The 22,137-nt window shown below is 37.9% G+C and overlaps 1 protein-coding gene across 2 annotated transcripts; it reads right to left on the bottom strand.

Annotated features, from left to right (window-relative positions):
- Window positions 1-5: 5 nt before the first annotated feature.
- LOC111239093 (tumor necrosis factor receptor superfamily member 19-like) lies at window positions 6-16,748 on the bottom strand. 2 transcript variants are annotated; one of them, XM_022768869.1, is made up of 10 exons: window positions 16,570-16,748; window positions 15,552-15,643; window positions 14,802-14,915; window positions 9,673-9,851; window positions 9,406-9,491; window positions 3,817-3,981; window positions 2,046-2,174; window positions 1,712-1,814; window positions 692-951; window positions 6-108 (listed from the first exon to the last, which is right to left on the bottom strand). In XM_022768869.1, the coding sequence occupies exons 2-9, from the start codon at window positions 15,615-15,617 to the stop codon at window positions 696-698; spliced, it is 1,098 nt and encodes a 365-aa protein (XP_022624590.1). In that variant the 5' UTR covers window positions 15,618-15,643; window positions 16,570-16,748; the 3' UTR covers window positions 6-108; window positions 692-695. The 2 variants fall into 2 exon arrangements, with proteins under 2 accessions (XP_022624590.1, XP_022624592.1); XM_022768871.1 differs by having other exon boundaries at window positions 2,046-2,171.
- Between the last annotated feature and the right edge of the window lie 5,389 nt (window positions 16,749-22,137).

Raw genomic sequence — 22,137 nt, 5'->3', positions numbered from 1 at the left:
CGGGTGGGTGAGAGCTGGTGAGTAATCTGAAACGGGATCTGGCTGCGGCTGTTGTTGAGTCCAGGGTGGTTCAAGGGTGGAACATGAGCCAAAGTAGTCCATGTCATCCTGGAAAGAGAGCAGGAAGAGGAACACAGACACGCAGTGATTAGTAACGTATCTACCCAGAGCCAGCCAGGGGCCGACTTAAAACAGGATAGTCTTGTCTACATCAAAGAACTCGTGCTATCTCTTGTCTCTTTTACCAGCTGCTCTTCATGGACACACACACAGAGCAATGTTCCAGTCCTTAAAAAGGACATCCGAGATTATTATTGGGTTTCCTTTGCAGAAAAATTGCATGCAGTAGTTTGAGAGAAGTTGAATCTTCTTTCACAGACTCAGTCTCTTAAAGTTTGTAGGAATGAGTAAAACAGTGCAATTTTAAATGGTAACTCTCAGCCAGACTTTAGTATTGAATTAATCTAAACTTATCTATGTTTTCTGCAGTGGGAGAGGCCATGTGATTTCTTCTTGGCACTTCAATTAAATAATAAAGATATTGAGGATCATTTGGCATTTTTCTCTGAGGCAACTAATCTTAAATGTCAAGGGAGTGTCTTAATGCACCAACAAAAACATTTATGAGTAACACTGGCTTACAACCTGTGATGTGATTTCTGTTGTGCATGAAAGAGCTGTAGGGACTCACCTTCCTAAGTTGGTGGTTGCTGTTTGGGAAGAAGTGCATCTGTTGCAGCTTCACTGTAGCTCTGTGACGTCCTCTCAGGTGAATTCTCCCTTGATCTGCATCCTTCTTCTTCCTCGTCACCCTCACAATCCTCTTCCTCTTCCACCTTCATTCTTTCTGCAAGCTCTGAGCTCCCCATCATCCCACCAGCCTCTGCAGAGACAGACTCTGGATGTCCTTCCAGCTGCATCGGAGCGCCCTCCTCATCCAGGTGTGTATTTCTGGGGCAGCATATTATAGAAAGGTGTGGTTATTATCACCCTGAATCTCTGTTCACAGCCACACCCTGTGGTGTTTTATTTATGAAAGATATCTCTGGTTGTTCCCAGCACTTCAAAGACTTCAAAGTCATTACGCACGTTAAATTATGTCTACAGCACCTTGAACAGTAACAGAAATGAGAACACTGCCCCTGAGGCAGAAGGACAGCCATTATGTGTTTTCCTGCCTATTGTTCCCTGGTTCTCTATAGATGTGCTAACCACTAGCTGATGGGGAATGACACTGTGTCAAGTTCTTTTACCGTCAGTTTTTTCAAGTATGGACCTTACTTTACATGATTTATTGTGTACAATGTAATAACCTGCAATGAACTACTGTAAATATAGTTGAACAGCTGGATTACTGGAATTGTAATTACATTACAGAGGCACGAAAGTGTTTGTATGATTGAATTTTTATAGTGTTTGTTGGAAGGTTAATGTTTGAGCAGAGCGTGGTCCAGAGTTTCCAGTTTCCCTCTGGGCTGAAAAATGTTTGCAGTCATGGTCGCCTGGCCATTTGAACACAGGTATTCACCAAACAGTTCAGTAATAATGTACTACATGCAATATGGAGTTTATCAACAGCTGTTCATCCATCTTTCTCCATTCGATTTCGCCACCCAATTATTGATGAAAGATATTATTACATGAAAAAATTACAATTTAATGTCGTTTTGTTCCTGGTGGGGATAAATTTGCTGCAGAATTTTCCCCTTACCCGTCACTGAGGCTCGTCTGGGACTGGAAGGGACTGTTGTCCTGGCTGCGGCCCAGACTGCTGCTCTCATCACAGCACAGAGATGGGATCAGGTGGACTGGACCTGAACATCATACACATAAGTCTTAGTACATTCTCCTCAACATCTGAAGTGCTTGTTTAAATCTAAAGGGATGTTAAGGCAACGTGGCAGTGAACTGCTGAATTCAGAATACAATACTTATCCTTATAGTCAAAAGTGAGTGTGATTGTGGCTTTATGAGCAGTTTGCGTGAATTTTAAAGTGTCAAAAAAAAAACAGCTGCAGTATAAAATCTTGTTGATCTGAACTTACCGCAGGTGTGTCCGGGACCCAGGTGACACTGGCAGCAGGGTCTCTGGGGAAAGTCATGTAGCCAGCGGGGGTCCAGGCAGGAAAGCTCTGCCCCACTGTACGGACAGTCCTGTGACCTCAGAGAGGCTGCTGAGGAAACATGTTGGAGGACAGTCAGCCACGGAGACATACAACAACTCTTGGCCCAGTACAGCACAGACCTACTGGTACCACTTTAATAATAATAAGGTATCTTTCACAAAAGCTTTATAAATGAATGGCATTAACAGCACTAAGCCATTAAAGCAACTTCTCAATTGCACAGTTGTGAAAAATTTCCTTGACTGTTTGAACTGCATGACTACCAAATGCATTTATCAACAACCTTTTAGGCATTTAGTAATGGCTTCAGTAGCAAACAAAAGGGATAAACAACCCAACATTTATATTTAGTGATGCTTATAGCTGAGCTTTTATGTATTAGTAAATGATTTATTAACTATTAATAAATCCATTAGTTACAGCTTGTAAAACCTTTGTCTTATTGGAAGGTGGTACCCTTCTACTTTTGCCACACTCCTACTAAGAATAATAACAGAAACCAGTCTGGAAGGGGATTTTCTTGCAGAGCTCCGGACTATCTGACTAAACTTACACGCTCTTGTATGAGTTGGGCAATGCCTCACAACCCTCGGGTCCATGAGGCCGATTAAAATTCCTTTGTATAATTTAAAAAACAACTGTGTTAGCATTTTGTAGCAGCTTGGGTGAAGGGTGGGGTGCGTGTTTGGACTGAGTGGAACTACTGACAAAATATTTAACTCATGCATTCACTTTACACACACTAAAAAAACATAACTGGTAACGCCTTGGTAACTTGTACCATGCTCTTTGTTTTAGGTGAGTTTACCAGGGAAAAATGATGTCATTAATTCTTTGCCCTGGGATGTTTCACACACTCAAACATTTTTGGCCTGAAGAATGCTGCTCATTTTACAAGTTCCCACAAATATGCAACATCAGGGTTTAATAAGGCTTAACACGGGACATGACAGATGAACTGGCACTCTGTCTGTGTAGTTGTGTAGTTAAGAAAAGAACATTGAAATCATGCTCACCTATATATACTCTTCTTTATAAATTCTATATAACTGCTTTATATATTCAGCTCTTGCACTTCACTCATTAAATGTACAGTTAAAAGCATTGAAGCCTCTGCAGAGGCCTAAAAAACCAACAAAGAAAATGTGCTTCAAACGACGGCTTCCATGCAGCTGCCTGCTCAGCACACCTCAAAGCACACAGGTGAATAGCACAAGTGGTATAATCCAGATAGCTTATCACCACCTTATCTTCACTGTTTGGTATTTCTAATGATGTTGTATAAGAAAATAAATTTTGGAATATATAGTCATGAGCTTTTCCTTTATTTTGGAAGTCTTGACCAGAGTACAAATTGTACTGGGAATTCACTGGCACCTGGGGAGGACTGTTCAAAGTTCACTGCTCGCTGCATAGAACCACATGCAAACCTGGCTTGTGGAAAAGAAAACTGTGTCTATAGAAAGCAGTCATAGTGGGGCACGAAAAGTCTTTTTGGCCCTAAAATATGAACCTATCTTTAGGCCTCTGCTCTGGTTTTAAAACTTCCTGCTCTGATTCATCTAATCACTGCTGAATCAAAATCCCAGCTCTTGTGCCTCTCCTTTGTCTTAATTGTCTTAATTCTACAAAATCTTTCTCAGATTTAAATGTTTTGTTGAATACAGTGCTTCCAGGTGTTGTGACTCACCACTGGGCTTCTTCTCCAGCAGCTGTCTCTTGCAGTAGATGACACACAGGACCAGCAGGGCCAGCAGCACAGTGGCCAGAGCGCTGCAGATGACCGCGGCCAGGGCCATGTCCCGTGGGCTGGTCACCACTGAGGGCAGCGGCACCAGGTTCACTCGCCCACTGCCTGTGGACAGAGAGGAATGTGAAGTACAGATAAACATTAAGGTATGAAATGTTCACAGTTTCTTTGATTGATAAACCATATAACAGTAGACGTTAGCAGCTTATAGCAAAGTGATGAGTTGAATCAATATTAGACTAAACTTATTTGAGGGTTTTAGACACAACAACTAATCTCTTGTGAGGTGCAGGCAAGATACGAGTGTATATGTGACGGCGAGCAACAGTCAGGAATGTATTTATGCTTCTGTGTGTTATTGTGTCTGTGGTGGTGAGTTGTGTGCACATGTACTGATTTCACGATTAAGCCGCTGGTACGGTTCTTATCCTGCCTGAGGGGAACCGTGATGTCACTGTTTGCCCTGCCTTCAGGACCCATCACACACTCTCTCATGTAAAGACTTTTGGCCCCAAGAATGCTGCTCATTATACAAGTTCCCACAAATACAGAACATCAGGGTTTAATACAGCTTAACGCTTAATATCACAATGTAAGACAGATGAACTGGCACTGTTGTTTGAAAATTTTGGCTTCTGTTACATGTAATTATCCTTTCAAACACTCATCAGAGATGAAGACACAATCTGTGATCCAAATGTAAACTAAGAGCAGCACAACATGACAAAGGTAATAAAATCACAATCAGATGATACATACTCAGGAGAAAGGCGTTAGTGTTGGAGAGAAATCACTAGTGTGTTGAATGAATAGAATATTGTATTTCCTGATTGGTGATGTATGGTTTAAAATTAAAACAGCTACACTTTCTGGTTCTGTAGAAATATGGTGGCATCGTATGGATAAGAAACAAGTTTTTTTCTGACTGCAGGCTGAGACTGAACCATTACATTAAGATAACATTTTGATATGGAGAAATGAATTATAAAAATTCTAAACTATTATTATGTGCAGCAGCACATTGCCAATCTTCCGCAGCTATTATTACAGAAGTTATATACAAAGAAACAGTAGTCTGCGACTATCCCGACATTGTGTGTGATGACTGAGACATTGGAGAGCTGTGATACATCAGCGAGAGAGCTGCATATTCCACATGACAACAACCCCAGCTCTTTGGTTTGTAGCTTTAAGAGGGAGTTGGAGAAAAAAAGAGTAGCATGCCTGAATTCTCAAACTGAGTGACATTTCTCTCTGAGGCCATGTACGTGTAATTGTCTCTGATCATTATCGGCAATCAAACATAATTTGCTTCAATCATCAATGTGTGATAGAGACGGTGCAGGTTAATACAGAGCAAACAGTGAAAGTATGCTGTACTGACACTGTGAAACAGAGTGACCAGTTAACAAAATGCAGGGAAAAAACTAATTGTGAGAGAATGTTTTATGATTATGGCAAATATAATGAATGACTTTTTCAATGAGCCCTGCTGTTTGCGTTTCAGTATATTAATCATGGGAACTGGTTTCAACCTTTTCACATCCAGGAGCTCTTTGTTATGCAATGTAAACATTTTTTTATCCAGCCATGATAGGGGATAAGGGTATTTTAACATTCCTTCTAAGAGAGAAAAAAAAAGAGGAAAAACTCAAAGCAGCTCTCCAAAACTTGGTTTGACCCAGAGGGCAAAGTAAAGGAACATTGTGGTATACGCACTGAAAAGTAAATACTGTCAACAACATGACTTATTACCTGTTATTAAAAAATATTGCCATTCCAGTACCAGATCTTAAAAACTGTTACAAGAGCCAACAGCAAGAATCATTGCAGCTGCTCTAAATAATTTGAAGTTTATATAAGGGTATTTGTACTAAAAGGCTCGGTGTTCAATGAAGCTTTAGTTTTTAGTTTTTATTTGGATGTAATCCCACTGGTTATATTGAGCAACAAAGTATCACCTGTGGAGTCATATATGAACACTAAATCACATTCAGTGGTATTCTCTTAAAAATAATAATACATTGTATATAGAAAATATATTTATCTATTAAAAACAGTGTAAAAACAGTAAAACCACCAGATTTTATATTTGAGTTTGTCAAATTAGCAATCCCTATGTAATTTTCATATACACAATCTTGACTATATTGTTAATTCACAGATGTAACATCTGACCATCATGTTTACATTTGGTTTTCATTGTCAGGGTCAAATTGAATTCATCCGAGGTGAGCATCATCTGCCCGGCAACACAAAGGCAGTCTGTTATCAGAGGCCCAGCAGCTGCAGCAAACACAGATAAACACTGGTCCATTGAGGAGAGCTCACCTGCTGATATTATCTTCACACAAACCAGACCAATAAACCACAGCCTTTCACAGACTCCCTGCCTGTTGACTTTATGGAACACCACATACTCCAAATAAAAGAAGCACTTCTTTACGCCTCTGAAGGATCTTTGACTGTGGTCTGTAAAAAACCCTTTCAAGAGGTTCTTTGGCAGAACTGAGCACTGTCTTATCCAGAACTCTCAATAACAGAAAATAATGTAGTATTCTTCAGTGTACACAGCTAAGAGCAGTGAAAACAGTGACTTCTATTTCATGAAAAGACATTTACAATGGTTTACTCCTGAATTTATAAATCTATACCAAGAGCCTTGGATTGAGCATTTTTACTAAGTTGTCACATGAGATGCAATGAAGGCATCAGCAAAGTTTTTGTTTCGTTAGCATGACATAAACACGAAAATTAACTGTTGACCACTTTCCTCTGGCTTTCAAAGATATGGAAATGTAACAGCTTTACTGCCAATTTGATTTGATACAATTTCAGACAGAATATGAAATGCATGAGAGTTTTAATTCAAGGAGATGTCCATTTTATCATCTGTTATTCCCTCAAATCTTTGATCATAAGTTCAGTTTCTTCTATTATTTTGAGAGCATTCACATGGATGTCTGGTCTAGAATAGCTTCACCAGATTCAAATATATTCTATATATTCTAATTATATATATATATATATATATAAAGAGTTTTTAACTTTTAGGGTCTATGACTTATTGTACTGGTGCAATTGAAGCAGGTACAACTGACAACTTATTGAATCACCATTTTGCATTATTTCAAATAAAAAATTGGATGTCTCCAGAAGCGCAACCCCCAACATGCTGTGATTTTACGATATCACTTCTTGTAATGTGGCAACACCAAATATCATTACTGCTGTGAGGCTGTGTTTTGATAATTGCAAACTGATTAGGACAGCAGTGAGGATAAACCATCATCATTTCAGCTGTTGACCTTTAAGTGACTTTGGTGAACATGCTTTTGAATATTGAAAGGCTCTGGTTTGAACTGTTGGCAGGCAATAGTAGTTAGGAATGTTTCCTGTTCCTTGCCAGCCCGGTGTGTTTTGCGCCGTTTGTGGTGAGAGCTGATTGCATACAGCTTTGAAGTCAGTGAGGATGCCGCAAGAGCGAATACGTTACACGATGGAGCAGTGAGGTTATCAGGAGGGACAGAGGTTTGTTGGATCATGTTTCTTTTGGCTAGTCCTCACTAGGAGCTCTGTTGTATCTAAAAAGCATGTAAAACTGCTCTCCAGAATTTGCTCCATTTCTTGAAATATTTCACTTGAGAAAGCTGCGATAGCCTGCCTAAGATATCAAGGATAACTGATGTCTTATGGCTGCATTTCAAACCTACACCATTGTTTCTCTTTACACTGACCCAGGAGATAAGATGACTATCTCACTTCTGTGTGTCTCTGGTTGGAAATAGTAGTAATGGCAAAAAAGGGATAAGCTACAAAGAGCAGATAGTATTCTTTCTACTTGTGTGAGTGCCACTGTGCATGTGTGTGTGCATGTATCTGTCTGCATGCCTGTATGTGTTAGTATGGCCTCATCAGCTCTCTGTGATCTACCGTGACAGTGAAAAACTCAAGCAGATGAAACACATTAAAGAGGCTAAAGGAATCCATAAAACACAATCTCGTTTTTACTCCACTCCAAAAAGCCACTAGGGGAAAGGGAGGAGAAGAGAGGAGGGGTGGTTTAAGATTTACAGTCCACCCCAGACGGTGACTGCCTCCCCTGCACAGCTGCACCGTTGCCCCGGGCCAGTGTGGCCTATTAGAATGATCTGCCCTTTAAGTTTTCACCACCCGCCTCAAGATAACACTGGAGGGAGGGAGCAAGACTTTCAAACATTTGGAAATGCTCCACTGAGAGTCCCTGTAGGAGCTAACTACCAGCTATGTTCTCAGACACAATGGCCATTTTGTTTCACAGGCCTCCTCCAGTATCAAAACGGGAAGCTGCACAGATGGAAAAATGAGCAGAGGGAGGCCAATTGTCCCAAGGCTGGTGTTCATTACAAAAACAGTAATGCCGCTTGCAACAATATACATATGAAAAGAAATCAAGACTGAGAAAGACACTACAATAAAAACCAAACAAACAGTAGATGGTTTGATGAAATCATGAATCATCTTTACATTTAGGGCTTGTAAACAAGGAGCAAACTATTTTTTTTTAGTTGTCTGATAGCTCAGAGCTGTCTCCATTTATTTAACACAGGGGTGCTAACCCTGGCTCGGTCTGCTCTGATGCTCATGCTGCCAAAAGCCTCCACAGAAACAGCTGCAGCCTCCTCTGCCATCAGGAAGTCACACTCAATTACCAAAGGTATAAGTTCAGTCGCCTGTTGGTTTTATGTGGAAACCTGAAATCATAAGGTTCTACTTAACTACTTATAATGGCCGGAAGAAAGATGTTAATTGGATGTGTAGTCCACTGGAATGTGAGCCCTGTTTTGTGAACGTATTGTAGCACACCTCGTGCCTCCTTTTAGCATAACGGACCTGTACAAAAGGTAATAAATTATGCTGCTTGAACCAACACACTCCCTGATGTGTTTACTCTGGTACTTAATCACAAACATGTAGAACAGTGCAGCAGTTCATGACATGCTATTGAGATTTTGTCTGGAAAAATCAATGGAGGTTTTGTCCAAGGAAGTTTGTTCATTTAATCCAAATTGAGTGCTGAAAATGAGTGACATGTTCTGAGCTAATATAATCCAGTGTTGGCAAATCCACTATTATGTTAATGGTATCCATTTCAGCTTTTCAACTGCTCAGCTTATAAATCCAAGCATTTATTTTCACATATAGCATAGCTGCTTGGCTCAGTGAGACTTAGTGAATGAACTATGGCTTGCTCCACCCTTTAAAGGCTGTGGTTCTGGTTACTCCAAGGACCTTGTGCTGGCATGTTTTGTGTGTATAGGCTTTGTTGTGGCACTGCTGCTTGAGTTTTGGTTCTAGTAGCACTTGGCCAGGGTTTCAATAGTGTGGTGGTGTTTGCTTTTACACAACAGTATCCCTGTTGTTTCATCTTAAAACATCACCTATTGTGGATTGGGATGAATAGCCTATATTCATGAGAACATTTAACAAAATGTGCCAGTGATGTCTGGCCAACATTTAGAAGAGGTAAAAGAAAGGAAAGGTGCTTACAGTGAGGCTCATAAGGAGGCGGAGGGTCCCCACAGGGTATACACTCCATGTCTTGGAAACCACTTAGTTTTGTTTTCCTGTAATATCTGTTGAAGACACAAAATCACATGTTTTAACCTTCAAAACTGTCATGAGCAGCAAACATATACACTCTGATAATGGTTTGTTGTAACATGTTTCTCTTCTTCGTCAGGCTATTCTTGTAAAATAATTTTCATAATTAATACAAGTGTCTGGTGTCTGGTGCATTTGTGTCTCTCCTCTCACCCCGGCAGACAGTCACCACACACAGCGTTGCTGGTGGTAGAGCAGTTGCCCTTCTGGAAGCGGTTGATGAGTCCACAGTCCAAGCAGGGCTTGCACTTCTGCAGGCTCCGGTCCTCTTTGAAGCGACTGCTCCGGCAGGGCACGCACCGGGCATCCTCTCCATAACCAAAGCCACATTCCTGGGGGGATTAACGGGAGAAATACACCGGGTAAGAGGTGGGGTCGGTGGTTTGGGTGATGTGCAGCTGGTGAAAAGGGGGCTTGAATGTGGACTACCGGGGGTCTGGAATTAAAGAATGATATTGGCTCGAAGGATCAGAAGAGAACAATGGCCTGCCTCTTTTGAGAGTCCATTTTACACTGGCAATAATCTCCCTGACTCTCTCTGTATGAATGAGCAGCCTTCCGCTGCAAGACCCAGAAAGGCCAGACATTTGAATAATAAAGGCCCTGGAGGACACCCACTGTTGTATTATTGCAAGTTTATTGCTGTGTTTTTGTGTGACTCCCTCTCCAAGCAGACTCAGTGAGTGTCCCGTTGATTGAGAGGCCAGCAAGCAAAGGAAACGCTTCAGGAAGGGGGTAAGGATTATGGAGAGGTATATGGAGAAAATAAGATGAATACTCTTTTGTGTTCAACAATTGAAAGTGCACTTAAAAAGCACAGCTTCAGACTACCGTGTGAGTGATCTAATTCTAAACAACCTTTTGAGATTTTGTTCACCTGGACCGATCAAAATCTGAATTCTGACCGATATTTTTAAGAACATGAAATATAAGATGAATGTATTCTTTTCTATGACTAAAGACAGAAGATCAAGTCTATATCATGTTTGGTTGTATGAGTTTTACATATTTCAGTGTCAGATTAACTCAGCAAAATTACATTTTTTTGGTGACAGGAACTCAATCCTGACACTGAATTAACCACAAATCATTTAATTTATTTAATTCTAATCATTATTCCAGCTGCTCATTTCCATCTGCCAATGTTAGTCTTGTTATGTCTCTTTTCTAATTGGATCTCTGTCACTGTCACATCCCCTCGAATTATATTGGAAGGTTGGTGACCTCAATGACAAACTGACATTTACATGACAGCTGATATTACTGTACACCACACTGAGTGAGAAGACCCTGCAGGGATGACATCATACATTGATCATTCATTATCAGCTCCACAGCAGCTGCCCTCCTGTTGTCCGGTGTTGCCACACTGCAATCCAAAGCCAGGAGGATAGAAGGGGAAGGGGTGGGGTTGCTCATATATCATTAAAGTGAAGGTCAGCTTCAAACAGGGCTTCTCTCTTCTCTTCTCTCTTCGCCCGTGTCCCATTTCACTGCCTGGGCATGCAGTCCTGCTGGAATGTGGGCACAAGAGTCTGATATGGGGGTTGGGTTTGGGGAAACAGGCTGGCTGGCAAGGAATTAAAAGGGAGGTTAGAGGCAAAGATGTGATCGTGTGATGGCACCGCACAGTCGGGCTAGAAGATGAGGAATTCAGTCGTTCCAGCCAAACACATGTGAGCCTGACACTGAACCCTTGGGCCAGGCCAGGCCGAGGTGGACCGTCTAGGGCTGGACTTTTGCAGCTGTTGTTATGAACTCTCCATATAAGGCTTTGCTCTTCAGCAGGGCAGGGTGAACAGTGGAGGTGGTGGGGGGCAGAGAAACACAGAGAAAGAGAGAGAGGGGGTGGGGGTGGGGGGGTGATGAGTGATAAAAGAGGGGAAAGTCAAAATAAAGAAGACTTGGAGTTGCAAGCCATTATCTTGCCTCTCTCAAGAAAAAGAATCAGACTAAGGCAGGGGAGGCAGATAAACTGTCACAGCACTAAACCCCGAAAATGAACTAGTCATTAAGAAAGTGTAGTAGGTCTAGCCACCACAAGTTACCTCATATTGATTCTGTGACCCTCTTCCACATGAAGGAAGAGGCCCAGGGACAATTCATTCCCACTAAGCCCAGGACTGGCACAAGCTCTGTCCATGGGGCACCACATGGCTGGATGGGGACTGATGCCACATACACATGAGCAGATCAGAGCACTGAAACAAAAGGAAAATGGAGCCAACTTCTGCCCCTCTGATCCAGGCCATACAGAACATCAAGGAGTGATCTCTTTCTTCTTTTATCTCCCCTAACAAAGCTCTGCAGAGCGGACACCCTGCACTGACTCAGACTCGTTTAGCAGCTAAAAGAAAGACTATACTCTGTGGTAATCTGTGATGCTGAAGTTATCATTATATGGATAGGTGAGTACACAATGTATAAGCCTTTTCCAACAATAAATTACCATAAAGAAGCCAACCAGTATCAACAAAAGAATACATATTCAATCTGTTAAACCTCCCTGAAAAGACCATATTTTCAGGGTGTGTACATGGCACAAAATACCACAAAACACACATAAAACAGAGGTTAGAAGTTAATTCCCCATTATACATCTGCTGGCAGCTGAGAGAAAATATTTTTATGTTTCTCTTAAGGTACAATTTATGATTATTTGTGTCAACTACTCAAATGTACAAGATAAGATTGGGGAGAACTCTACCAAGGATGTAGCCAAGAATGAAAACTGCATGAAAAAAATATCATGAACAAAAATTAACAGCAGTCCCTCAAATTTTAGAATTTACTTTAAGGTGGTTTCACCTCAGAGCCATTAAAAAAAAGCGGATGCTTAAAAACCCTGTTTCCCTATCCTATCTCCTGATCTAGTTTGGGTGAGATTGCCAAGTATAACAGCCGTGTGGAGTGGAGAGAGGGGGTGAGCTGGCTGGGACCTGAAGCATGTTCAGACGCAGAGATATTTTTGAGATTAGGAGGGAATCACAAGGGGGGCAGTCAGTCATCTGATCTGGTAATGAAACAATGCAGAAAATAGTTCATTAGAGCAGAGTTCTGTGTGGGACAAAACACACTTTTACTCCCTTGTTTCCCTCACTCTATTACACTTTCTGAAACTTTTGTTTCTGCCTGACTTCTTTAGACAAGAATAACTGATGTCTGACCACTGTGATTTTGACCCTTCTGCTGAGAATGCACTATTATAACTGTGACTCTCTCTTTAGCCAGTACCATTCAGAAGTCCTTTGCCCTGGGAGTGTGGCTGAAGGAAATGTTACACTCTTGCTACATACTACAAGATGTTGACACATCAAAGTTGTGTTCCTGCCTTTTTTGCCACTGGCAGTTTTCCAGCATGCACTGGAAAGCGATTCCCCCCTTCTCCTTCATGCAACATAAGAGACTAAGTTACTTACAATGAATGAACCCTAGAATGAAATATGTTTGAGATGAAAACAATAACTGGTTTTAATGGACGTTCCCTCTGTGTGGGTGGTTCTTTTAGCTACAGTTAGTGTGGAGGGGCTAATTGATGTTTGTCAGCCCGCCTCAGAGCAGCTTCCAGAGGCAAACTGGGCCACATTCCTCTGGGATCTCTATGGCAGCTGCACAGAGGGACTCCAAAAGTCTGCTTCCCTCCCAACACTCGGTCGTGCCTTTCAGAATATGGACAGACTGTCTTGGTTACACAGAGCTCAGATCAGAAGTTCTTTCTCTGGGAAACTTTCTCTGAGTGCAGGCATAGGTCTCCAATGTGAGCCGGCATCCCGCTACCTTCAGAGAAAGAATGAGGCAGCCAATTATTAACTAGGACCCCAGGGTGGCTAGCAGCATTCATGCCTGTTGAGCTGGCAGAGGAACATGAGGACTACTGAAGCGTACTACCAACCACAGAGTACATGTCTGTGTGTACTGAGATTAAAGGCAACTGGGCTTAAATGCATGTGTGCAACAGATGTCAAGGGTGACACAGAGTTTTCTCATCAGTACTCAAAGATGTAGTGGAGTGTAAACCCACCCAAAGTCAATTTATCAGCCATTTTATGTGCTGAATATTGTTCATTTAAGGTTATCATTACTTTTTATGATATAAAAGTATACTTTACAGTATAATAAAATAAACTGAAACTAAGTTATTAGGGCAAAAATCTGTCTCTGGAGACATTTTGCAAACAGTTGAGTCTATCTTCTATTCTTCGGCCCAATCAGTATCTTTGATTTTATAATAGAATATAACAGGTATACATCGGGTGTATATCATATGCACCAGGTTTATTAGGTTCACCTAATTAGTCTAGTCTCAGTCCTGCAATAAATCCTACATTCATGAAGGTTATAATGTTCAGTTTTAGAAATAATGAGATTCAACTATCTGCACTTTTCACCGAGTAGAATTGTCTCAGTATTTTACTTAATAATAGTCTGCAAAGCTGCTTATGGCAGAAAATGACTAGTTGAGATGGAGGGTTTTTGCAGTGTATCAACAATTACTGTTAACCCAAGAAAAGTAGGAGTTTCTTAATGTTAGTGTTTGCCACAAAATGACAGGTGATTATAGTTTACTCACCTTTACATCACTGCCTACACTTGCAAAAGTAGGCGCATAGCTGCTGCCATAGAGGAAAGCCTTTGCTTACCAACCTTAACTGACACTATTGAAGCCTGTTTGTACAAAGCACACAAAAACCTGTGGCTAAGGTGGTGGAAAAAACTGTACTCCCAGCCGAGAGAGCAGCAAGCATAGGCATGGCTAGCTTCAAACAGTGAAGACAATAAGTTGGACAGGGTGCAATAGAGAAAAACAATGGAAGCCATTCAGCTGCAGAAGGTCAAAAGTATGGGTGTGACTGATTAAAGAAGGGTCGGTGTTCTACAAAAGCTAATAACAGCTTGGCTGTTCTCTACATGAAAGAGAGGAAGTGATAAATAATGTTGGTTCCCTGGATAAGATACACTTTTCTAAACAGTGCTGTCCATTCTTTTCATGAACTCAACAGTTTTCCTTTTTTTGTGGGGATTTTTTTTACCAAAGGAATAATCCATCCAACTTTTTTTTCATCTTAAGGAAGTTGATTCAGCTGACCTGTTGTAGACCCCTTGTGTTACTACACATTCCATTTCCCAAATAAACGAGTGACAATACTTTTTCCTTTTAGTGGCTCTGTGGAAAATGCTCCTGAGTGAACACAGCACTTTAGACCAATCTTCTTAAAACAAAAGATTCAGTTCATACAGGTGAGGTGATAAATAGAATAAGTCCAAAACAATTTTGTTCCAACCTTTGAAAGCTCCTGTCCTGCATCACACTGCTTGCAGGGTTTGCAGTTCCCAAACCGGTCCTTGTACTCCTGTTCTCTGCATTCTCTGGTCTCCTCCTCGGCCTTCACATGAATCTAAGAGGGATAGTCATTTGGTGAAAGTTAGAGATTCCTGTATTTCATCACCACTTCTATCCATAACAGATACAGGAACAGAATCTAAGTCAAAAGCAACAATAAGGAGATCATTAAAAGCAGATACGACAATCTCGATAGCAAACACAATCAATCAGGACAGTGAAGTGGATGAAGGTAAAACGATCCACAGCATTGTCAGGGCGTCACCAGCAAGGGCTTTGCAGATCCCACAGCATTACACAGGCATGCAACGCAGTTCAAGTGCATGTGTGTAATTTAGGCAAAAACTAAAAACTTTGAGTCGTCGCATAAATGGCTACATTTTTGATGAGATTAGAAGGAGTAATTTGATTTTTAAAAATCTTAACGCAACACCCACTTGCAAGCCTTTTTTTTGAGATTTCCATCGCATCTCACCCTAGCACATGGGATTTACTCAGTGGTATTGTAGAATCTGTGATCTGAATCTGAATCTGGAGAAACTGTACTATGTGCTTCCTTGTACAATACACAAAAACTGTAACAGATGAGCTATACACCTATTAACACAATTTGGGTAAACAAAAGGTTGTTAAAAAAATAAAAAACAATAAACACTTATGTTCAAAATGCATCATATAATGAAACACTTACCAGAGTTGAATATATGACATGCACAGTTAGTAAAAGTGAGAAGGTGTATTGAAGCACCCAGACCATTTTGATGGGCAACTTGCTGTTTGCAGCTGAAAAAAGACACAACAATAAAAGATTGAGCTTAAGTATATTATTACACAGTTTCTTCTCTATAGTACACACTTAATAATTTATTAAGAATAAAAACATATTTGGTTGGGTCAAATTTCCTGTGGTGACAACATTTTTCTATAATGATTATTAACACCAAGACACCCAGAATATTTCCATTAGCAGACATAAAAACATGGACTCTTGGGTTTGAATATTTCACTGGATGTAAACATCCTATAGCTTGTGCCAATGATGAATCATAACAAGCATATACAAAATATATATGATACAGTCATGCAGTGTGGAATATGATGATATTCTCAGCCTGAAAACTTTAGAAGTGTTTTCTGGATTTAAACACATTTTAAAACACATTTTTTTTTCGAATAAAGCAGGTATGGGCTATGAAGCACTGATTAAACAATGACCACATGCGCGTCCAAACTGTAGCAGAGTGAATTGATGTTTTTTGATTAAAATCAGTCAGCAGCTGCGACAGTACAGCCCTCAGCTTGAAGCTCACTGAGCTTCCATAGCTCTACACGGGGAAAACTTCAGTGTTCTCATGGGACCATTACATAAAAATGTCTCAAAAATCCATCATATTGTCCCAATGTAACCATTATCATAACTAAAAGTTTAAAAAAATATCCATACATTACGTGTAAAGCGACTACGAGAATCTGTACGCATCAACTCTTGACTTTAAATCGACAATATCGCTTCTGTTTATTTTGTGGTGTATAATATATAATTGTGGTCTATAATAATACTATAATGCTTAAAATATTCATTTCGGGACTATAGTTTTGTTGTTCTTATGTCTTACTGAAATCCCAAATGAACCTAATGCTCGCTCCGTATCGTCTGTCGTTAAGTGCATAAACTGTGAATGTCCAAAACTAATGAGAAACTAGCTTACCTGCTAGAAAAGGAGCCTGTTGATCAAAGTATTGGTTCTTAAGAGTCGAAAGCAGACCGGCGAGAGGTGTGGTGGTGTGTTTCCCGCACCGGTCTGCTCACCATGTCAGCGCTGCTGCCCCAGCCCAGTACAACACAACACAGAGCCGCCGCCGCAGCAGCAGACCGAGGACAAACCCAGCGCCGAGATCAAAGGCGGGTACAAAGAGAGAGAAAAGGGGGGGTGGTTTATGGATCTGAAGCGCATGTATCTGATCTGTGATCAGCCTGCCTACATCAGAGACCTGGTCCCACACAGAGCTAAACACACACACACCGCTCACTGAGCTCAGTCCATTGAAGTAGTTACAGTGTGACCGACAACAGGGTTTCCAGTCAGCTGGTTTATTGTGAGAGACGATGTGGAAACGATGCAGTAGGTTTTTTTTTTTAAATGTTGAAAAAGAAGAGGACGAGTTACTCTGTTTTGAAAGCCTCTGTCTCTCCCAATGTGTGTGTGTGTGTGTGTGTGTGTGTGTGTGTGTGTGTGTGTGTGTGTGTGTGTGTGTGTGTGTCAAGGGCGTAGGTTTGGTCTCACCATTGGTAGGGAGAGAGAGAGAGATTGGCTTTTTAATTCCGTCAACCGAACGGTTTGTTAACATATAAGATCTGAATTTACATTGAGGAGTGCACATATGCAAATGTAATATATGTAAATGTCTTGAATTTCTGTATGAAATATATGTACATATGGAGTAAAGTCATATATATATTTAAGGTATAGCCTATATATGTAAAAATTACATATGAAACCGGTTTTGGAACAATATCATACATTGATATTTCGACCTAATAGAAACATGAATTTTAGTATGTCTATTTATATGATTGACATATGTTATATAATAAATATATATCCATCCCCAAGCCTGTCAGTATGTTGATATTAAATTTGTAAATATAATAGAGATTTTGATAATCATGTTGTTCTACTAAAGTTACAATTTATTATGAGTATTTTTTATATGTTATACAATTATATCTTCATATATCCAGATGATGTACTGTATATATGCCATAATAATATATATTCTTGTACGGGACATATATGGTAACATGACTTTTGATATAGCGGCATATATGTCATGTTTAAATCATAGTATAATAGGCTATAAAAACGTCATATTAAAGTAAGTCCTCGAACATGTATTAATAAAATGTCACAGATGTGCAAGATGTAGTACAGTAAGGCATAAAAAGTCATAGAAAAGACATGGTATAGTAAGGCATGAAAACAACATATTACAATAAGGCATAAAAACGTTATAGTATAGTAAGGCATAAAATGTTATAAAAACAACATAGTATAGTATGGCATAAAAACGACATAGTACAATAAGGCATAAAAACGTCAGAGTATAGTGAGGCATAAAAAGTCATAAAAATGACATAGTATAGTAAGGCATGAAAACAACATAGCATTGTAAGGCATAAACAGTCATAAAAAAGTCATAGTATAGTAAGGCATGAAAAACCTAAAAAAAATCATAGTATAGTGAGGCATAAAAAGTCATAAAAACGAGATAGTATAGTAAGGCATTAAAACGTCATAGTATAGTAAGACATAAAAAGTCATAAAAACGACATAGTAAAGTAAGGCATAAAAAGTCATAAAAACATCATAGTATAGTAAGGCATAAAAACTTCACAGTACAGTAAGACATAAAAAGTCATAAAAACGACATAGTAAAGTAAGGCATAAAAAGTCATAAAAACGTCATAGTATGGTAAGGAATCAAATGAAATTGTATAGAATGGCATAAAAATGACAGAAAACGTCATAGTATAGCATGGCATAAAAATGTCAAAAAAACATCATAGTATATTAAGGCATAAAAGGTCATAAAAACTTCATAGTATGGTAAGGAATCAAATGAAATTGTATTGGAAGGAATAAAAATGCCAAAAAACGTCATTGTATAGTATGGCATAAAATGTCAAAAAAACATCATAGTATATTAAGGCATAAAAGGTTATAAAAACCTCATAGTATGCTAAGGAATAAAACAACATAGCACAGTAAGGCATAAAAATGACAAAAAACGTCATAGTATAGTATGGCATAAAAATGTCAAAAAACGTCATTGTATATTAAGGCATAAAAGGTCATAAAAACGTCATAATATGGTAAGGAATAAAACAACATATTACAGTAAGGCATGAAAATGAAAAAAAAACGTCATTGTATAGTATGGCATAAAAATGTCAAAAAAACATCATAGTATATTAAGGCATGAAAGGTCATAAAAATGTCATAATATGGTAAGGAATCAAATGAAATTGTATTGGAAGGCATAATAATGCCAAAAAACGTCATTGTATAGTATGACATAAAAATGTCAAAAAACGTCATAGTATACTATGGCAAAAAATGTCAAAAAAACATCATAGTATATTCAGGCATAAAAGGTCATAAAAACGTCATAATATGGTAAGGAATCAAATGAAATTGTATTGGAAGGCATAAAAATGACAAAAAATGTCATTGTATAGTATGGCATAAAAATGTCAAAAAACGTCATAGTATATTAAGGCATAAAAGGTCATAAAAACGTCATAGTATGCTAAGGAATAAAAGAACATAGTACAGTAAGGCATGAAAATGACAAAAAACGTCATTGTATAGTATGGCATAAAAATGTCAAAAAACATCATAGTATAGTATGGCAAAAAATGTCATAAAAACATCATAGTATTTTAAGGCATCAAAGGTCATATAAACGTCATAGTATGCTATGGAATCAAATGAAATTGTATTGGAAAGCATAAAAATGACAAAGAACGTCATTGTATAGTATGGCATAAAAACATCAAAAAAACGTCATAGTATAGTATGGCATGAAATGTCAAAAAAACATCATAGTATATTAAGGCATAAAAGGTCATAAAAACGTCATAGTATGCTAAGGAATAANAAAATGTCAAAAAACGTCATTGTATATTAAGGCATAAAAGGTCATAAAAACGTCATAATATGGTAAGGAATTAAACAACATATTACAGTAAGGCATGAAAATGAAAAAAAAACGTCATTGTATAGTATGGCATAAAAATGTCAAAAAAACATCATAGTATATTAAGGCATGAAAGGTCATAAAAATGTCATAATATGGTAAGGAATCAAATGAAATTGTATTGGAAGGCATAATAATGCCAAAAAACGTCATTGTATAGTATGACATAAAAATGTCAAAAAACGTCATAGTATGGTAAGGAATCAAATGAAATTGTATTGGAAAGCACAAAAATGACAAACAAAATCACTGTATAGTATGGCATAAAATGTCATAAAAATGTCATAGTATAGTATGGCATAAAATGTCATAAAAATGTCATAGTATAGTATGGCATAAAATGTCATAAAAATGTCATAGTATAGTATGGCATAAAATGTCATAAAAATGTCATAGTATAGTATGGCATAAAATGTCATAAAAATGTCATAGTATAGTATGGCATAAAATGTCATAAAAATGTCATAGTATAGTATGGCATAAAATGTCATAAAAATGTCATAGTATAGTATGGCATAAAATGTCATAAAAACATCATAGTATATTAAGGCATAAAAGGTCATAAAAACGTGATAGTATGCTAAGGAATCAAATGAAATTGTATTAAAAGCACAAAAATGACAAAAAACATCACTGTATAGTAAGGCATGAAAATGACAAAAAACGTCATTGTATAGTATGGCATAAAAATGTCAAAAAACTTCATCGTATAGTATGGCATAAAAATGTCAAAAAACGTCATAGTATAGTATGGCAAAAAAGGTCATAAAAACGTCATAGTATGCCAAGGAATAAAACAACATAGTACAGTAAGGCATAATAATGCCAAAAAACGTCATTGTATAGTATAGCATTAAAATGTCAAAAAAACGTCATAGTATACTATGGCAAAAAATGTCAAAAAAACATCATAGTATATTAAGGCATAAAAGGTCATAAAAACATTTTGTATGGTAAGGAATCAAATGAAATTGTATTGGAAGGCATAAAAATGACGAAAAACGTCATTGTATAGTATGGCATAAAAATGTAAAAAAAAGTCATAGTATATTAAGCCATAAAAGGTCAAAAAAACGTCGTACTATGCTAAGGAATCAAATGAAATTGTATTGGAAGGCATAAAAATGGCAAAAAAAATCATAGTATAGTATGGCAAAAAATGTCATAAAAACATCATAGTATATTTAGGCATAAAAAGTCATAAAAACGTCATAGTATGCCAAGGAATAAAACAACATAGTACAGTAAGGCATAATAATGCCAAAAAACTTCATTGTATAGTATGGCATTAAAATGTCAAAAAAACATCATAGTATATTAAGGCATAAAAGGTCATAAAAACATTTTGTATGATAAGGAATCAAATGAAATTGTATTGGAAGGCATAAAAATGATGAAAAACGTCATTGTATAGTATGGCATAAAAATGTCAAAAAAACATCATAGTATATTAAGGCATAAAAGGTCATAAAAACGTCATAGTATAGTATGGCAAAAAATATCAAAAAATCATCATATATTAAGGCATAAAAGGTCATAAAAACGTCATAGTATGCTAAGGAATCAAATGAAGTTGTATTGGAAAGCACAAAAATGACAAAAAAACGTCACTGTATAGTATGGCATAAAAATGTAAAAAAAAACATCATAGTATATTAAGGCATAAAAGGTCATAAAAACGTCATAGTATGCTAAGGAATCAAATGAAATTGTTTTTGAAAGCATAAAAATGACAAAGAACGTCATTGTATAGTATGGCATAAAAACGTCAAAAAAACGTCATAGTATATTAAGGCATAAAAGGTCACATGAACGTCATAATATGGTAAGGAATCAAATGAAATTGTATTGGAAGGCATAAAAATGGCAAAAAAAATCATTGTATAGTATGGCATAAAAATTTCAAAAAACGTCATAGTATAGTATGGCAAAAAATGGCAAAAAAACATCATAGTATATTAAGGCATAAAAAGACGTAAAAACGTCATAGTATGGTAAGGAATCAAATGAAATTGTATTGGAAAGCATAAATATTACAAAGAACGTCATTGTATAGTATGGCAAAAAATGTCATAAAAACATCATAGTAAATTAAGGCATCAAAGGTCATAAAAACGTCATAGTATGGTAAGGAATAAAACAACATAGTACAATAAGTGATAAAAGTGACAAAAAACGTCATTGTATAGTATAGCATTAAAATGTCAAAAAAACGTCATAGTATGGTAAGGAATAAAACAACATAGTACAATAAGTGATAAAAGTGACAAAAAACGTCATTGTATAGTATAGCATTAAAATGTCAAAAAAACGTCATAGTATGGTAAGGAATAAAACAACATAGTACAATAAGTGATAAAAGTGACAAAAAACGTCATTGTATAGTATGGCATAAAAATGTCAAAAAAACGTTATAGTATAGTATTGCATAAAATGGCAAAAAAACATCCTAGTATATTAAGCCATAAAAGGTTATGAAAACGTCATAGTATGCTAAGGAATAAAACAACATAGTA

This window comes from Seriola dumerili, unplaced genomic scaffold, assembly GCF_002260705.1.
Source record: "Seriola dumerili isolate Sdu_G_001 unplaced genomic scaffold, Sdu_1.0 BDQW01001888.1, whole genome shotgun sequence".
Lineage (NCBI taxonomy): Eukaryota > Metazoa > Chordata > Actinopteri > Carangiformes > Carangidae > Seriola > Seriola dumerili.
Note: the sequence above shows the minus strand (reverse complement) of the source record. Positions and strands in the feature narration are given on the sequence as shown.

Coding starts and splice junctions, on each gene's coding strand:
- LOC111239093 (XM_022768869.1), bottom strand. CDS start 15,617: ATGGTCTGGGTGCTTCAATACACCTTCTCACTTTTACTAACTGTGCAT. Junction 3,982..9,405: donor GCCTCCTTATGAGCCTCACT/GTAAGCACCTTT, acceptor CTCTGTCCACAG/GCAGTGGGCGAGTGAACCTG. Junction 952..1,711: donor CAGACGAGCCTCAGTGACGG/GTAAGGGGAAAA, acceptor ATGCTGCCCCAG/AAATACACACCTGGATGAGG.